The sequence below is a fragment of the Alligator sinensis genome, unplaced genomic scaffold (genome assembly GCF_000455745.1).
Source record: "Alligator sinensis unplaced genomic scaffold, ASM45574v1 scaffold154_1, whole genome shotgun sequence".
Lineage (NCBI taxonomy): Eukaryota > Metazoa > Chordata > Crocodylia > Alligatoridae > Alligator > Alligator sinensis.
The window spans coordinates 1,762,117-1,766,423 of NW_005842072.1; the positions used below are offsets into that span (position 1 = coordinate 1,762,117).

At 39.8% G+C, this 4,307-nt stretch overlaps 1 protein-coding gene across 4 annotated transcripts in view; it reads right to left on the bottom strand.

The window, feature by feature from the left end:
• APAF1 (apoptotic peptidase activating factor 1) overlaps positions 1–4,307 on the bottom strand; it is a 75,661-nt gene that overhangs the window by 29,828 nt on the left and 41,526 nt on the right. For all 4 annotated transcript variants that reach the window (XM_025204182.1, XM_006023636.3, XM_025204181.1 and 1 more), the window contains 2 exons: positions 2,439–2,570; positions 415–540 (listed from right to left, as the gene is read on the bottom strand). In XM_025204182.1, the coding sequence (XP_025059967.1) occupies positions 415–540; positions 2,439–2,570 (258 nt within the window). The remainder of the gene's footprint in view (positions 1–414; positions 541–2,438; positions 2,571–4,307) is intronic.

Sequence of the window (4,307 nt, forward strand, 5' to 3'; positions counted from 1 at the left end):
TTCCTGGCTCATACTGAAAATATATTAAGTCATCAGATCTCTTTTCCACTTGGAATATGATTTTACAAAGCATTCCCTTGACATCAGATTTTCAAAGTTTCATGGATAAGTGATAGAATGAAACAAGGCAACCTCTGTTTTACTTCTAGTTATGATACGAAATCCTTCTGTGACTTGAGGCAAGTTACCTGGTCTATTCCCATTTTGGCTTCTCATTTTTAAAATGGAAATAATGCTCAGCTACCCCACCAAGATGCTCCAAGTTGTAACAAATTAATGTTTGAAAAACATGACTACAAAGCATTACTAAAAGGTTATATAATAAAGCAACAGCAACTTCTATCATCAAAACACATCACAGAAACTTCCATCCATTTAATCCATGAAAACACATTAATTAAAAACAAGGCTTACCTTCACTGTTCCATCTGCTGAGCAACTAGCCACATATTTATCATCTGGTGAAAATCTACAATGATTGACAGAACTTGTATGACCAAACATTGTGTTTTGACAACGCTTATTTCTTACATCCCAAAGCTACAAGAAAAGGAAACAAACAATTGCTGTCAAACCATAAATAATCCAAAGCTAACGATGGTGCATTTATATCCAAAAACCTGCTTAACTTGTATAGAAAAATCTATTCACAAATTCATAGTTTTCTTAAGAGTCTGCAAGTCAAGGTAAGCCTTGGGCTCTTTTAGTCTTTACTCTGACCTACTAATTTGCGTGGAAACCCAAAAACTGTCTTGTCTAATAGAACAGTGATTTTCAACTTGTGGCCCACGGACTCCTGGGGGTCTATAGACTACGTCTAAGGGTCCACACAAGATGGCTGTTATCAATCAAAGGTATGGGAATACCTACACTTACAACTCAAAGGGGTCCACACCTCCATTCAAAATGTTTTAGGAGTCCATAAATGAAAAAAGGTTGGAAACCACTGTGTTAGAACATTACCATATGTGACTTCAGTCAGCTAACTGGAATAGAAAGAACTTTTTTTTCCCTTAGCAGAGACAATGCCCTGGAGCTATGAAGAGGGCTAAGAAACTATCCTCGAGTCCACTGCCTCTAAAAAATTACCAGTATCTTGTTCCAATCTTCAATTTATTTTACAAATTCTAAACAGTATAATTTATTAGCAATACTTAAACTCTTTCTTTTATAGTGATCAACACAAGCTAAGGTTCAGCATACCCTCTTGAGTATAAAGTCATTAATAAGCTATTAGCTAAATCAAAAGAGCACCATCTATTTTCCCTACCATCTTCAGAACTTTTAAAATCATTGTTCTCTCCAGGATCCTCTCTATTCTTGGTTTCCATACATCTGTGCTCTTGATTGACTTTCAACCTTCCTTACGACTTCATCATCAATGATTTTCTACCTCATCATTTTCCTAGGGTTCTTCTTGCCTCTGTCCCCTCCAATATGTTTTGCGGGGTTTTTTTTGGCATAACAAGCAATTCTGGGTGCCTGATTTTGGGAACCTGGATTATCAGAGAGCAGAGGGATGTTCAGGCAGACAAGGTTCTTTCAGTGAATCTGATATCTTTTATCATATTCACCCAAAGAACCTTGTCTGCCTATGTCCTTAGACCAACACAGCTACAACCTACACCCCTGATGGATGTTTAGCACATTCTAAAAAATTCACGTGATCCCTACAATGGAGACACTCTCTGTTACCTTTCACATAAAAATCCTACCTCGCAAAATTTTAATTACCAATTTCATGTACAGGTGATCTATCATTCTAATCTGTTCCAATCTTCTATCACAAGACCCTTTTCAAGTATATTTTCTAGAATGGCCAGGTATCAGTGTATTCTCAAAGACTGCATTTTTCTCCTAACTTTTAAACAGAGGTTTGATTGGCTGAGAACTCCAATCTATTAAAAACTTTTATTAACTGCAGACTAGCTCCCAACCTCCCTAATTCCACTGTTAGTCAGTCAACTCCTATTTAATATAACTAACACTAATCTAATCCAATATTCCCCAACTCAGTTCCTCCTCAGAGCCTAAAAGATCATAAGTAATCTTTTCCTCTCCTACCATTCAAATCATTTTCTTTTAGCCATGCCCCTTGTAACTGGTGACTCCTTTTCCATTTTCCCCATTAGTCACAACTTTCAATTTCTTACCCCAGCAATTAAGGACAAGATGATAATAATAATTAAAAAGCAGTCTTCATTCTCTTCTAAATATCATTATCCTTGGTTAAAACATACTTCTAGCAATTTTACCTACCTTCTGAAAAACTGCCCTCTACCCTTCCTTTCATACACTGTTATTCATTTTTGCCTTGTCTAATAGTTTATGGAAGCAAAATATTTAGTCTGTGGTGTTTGAAAAGAGCATGTACACAAAAAAAACCCCAGCAATGTTTTTAATTGTAAGCTAAATAAAACACTGCATTTTCTACTTACCTTGAGCAAACTGTCATTTGAGCAAGTGGTCAGGAGAAGCTCATTATTTCCACTGTTAAACTGGCAACAGTTGACCTGCTCTGTATGTTCCCCACAGTCAAATATACGCTTGCCTGTTCTTAAACACCAGATCTAAACACGAGTAATTTAAAAAACAGATTTTGGAATTCATTTATTTACTTTTAGAAAAGTACATTCCTAAATAAAAACTTATCATGGAACATCTTTCAATCTAAGTTAAACTAAATGCACTTTTTATCCATTTGCAACAATATAATTAACAATCTTTCCCCCACAGCTGGGGGTGGGGCAGGGAGGGAATGTAAAACTGACTAAAATAAGGAGATACAGGATCCTTTTAAAATTACAAGAGTGGTCATGTTAAAAAAAAAAAAAAAAAAAAGGAAAGGAGGAAAAGAGGAAAAGGAAGGGAAAAAGAGGAGAGGGGAAAAGGAAAAGGTGAAATTATAAAAGCTTAACAGGATGCTTACAACCAATTGATATGAATTCATTCTTGCCAGAACTTGGTCCTGGGCTCCATGTTTTGGAGAACCTGGACGTGGTTTAAATGTTTGAAAAACTGAGGTGATGCGAGGAAAATATCCTTATTTAGTATGAGAATAAGAAGTAAATTGGGATTCCTTAATGCCTTATTATAATAAAGAAATACCAAATGCCAAAGCAGCAAGCTAAAACAGGCTTTTTTTTGGCTTGTTATTTAAGTGAAACAATAGAGGCAACAAGCATAAATTATCATGTCATGACATACTGTAAATACAAGTGTGTTCCTACCATTTTATCTCAAAATATCCACCCAGATTCTGACACTTAACTAAAATAGCAAATGCTACAATTAGTTTTATTTTCTATGTCTGATGCATCTTTTATTTTCCAAGGTAAAATAAAACATGGTGCTTACGGAGTTGGTGCCGCCAGGCGGGCCTTGGGTTCCTAGATAATGACCCATGCTTTCGGGTGGGGGACTTGCTGGGGCAGGATGGGCTTCACCTCTCTCCTAAAGGCAAGCGTGTCTTCTCTTCCAGGTTGGCTGATCTCGTACGGTGAGCTTTAACTAGCCTCACCAGGGGAGGGGGCCGCAGGAAGACATGGAGACACCACCCGAGCAAGGCAGGTGACACGTGCAAGGAGTGCCCAGGTAAGAAACAGGGGTCCAGATAGTCTTCCTAATCGGGGGGTGGCACGCGGAGCTATGCAAGGCCTTAAATGCCTGTATACCAATGCTCATAGTATGGGGAACAAATAGGAGGAACTCGCCCTCAGAATAGCCACTTCAAACCCAGACATAGTAGGGCTTACAGAAACGTGGTGGGATTCATCCCACGACTGGGCAGTTAGCATTAGGGGCTATAGGCTCTACAGATGGGACAGAGAAGGAAGGAAGGGAGGGGGTGTGGCGCTCTATGTCAAAGAGCAATACACATCCTCTGCCAGCAAAATGCGGTCGGAGGAGGGGCAAGCTGAAGTGCTCTGGGTCAGGATACAAGGGGTCATGGGGAGAGGGATTTAACGGTGGGGGTCTACTACAGACCCCCCAACCAAAGGGAGGAGCTGGACTGGGAATTTTCAGGCCAGCTTGCAGAGGCACTTAAGGCAAGGGATGTAGTTATCATGGGTGATCTAAATTACCCAGACATCTGCTGGGAGGAGCAGTCAGTCAGGTCAGACTGTTCCAGGAGGTTCCTGGCCGAGATACAGGACCTCCACTTAACCTAGGAGGTGCACAGTCCCACCAGAGGAAATGCCCTGTTGGACCTGGTCCTGGCCACAGGCGATGATCTGGTAAGGGGGCTCCAGGTCCTTAACCACCTGGGTGATAGCGATCATTGCTTGCTGGAATTCATCATCCAG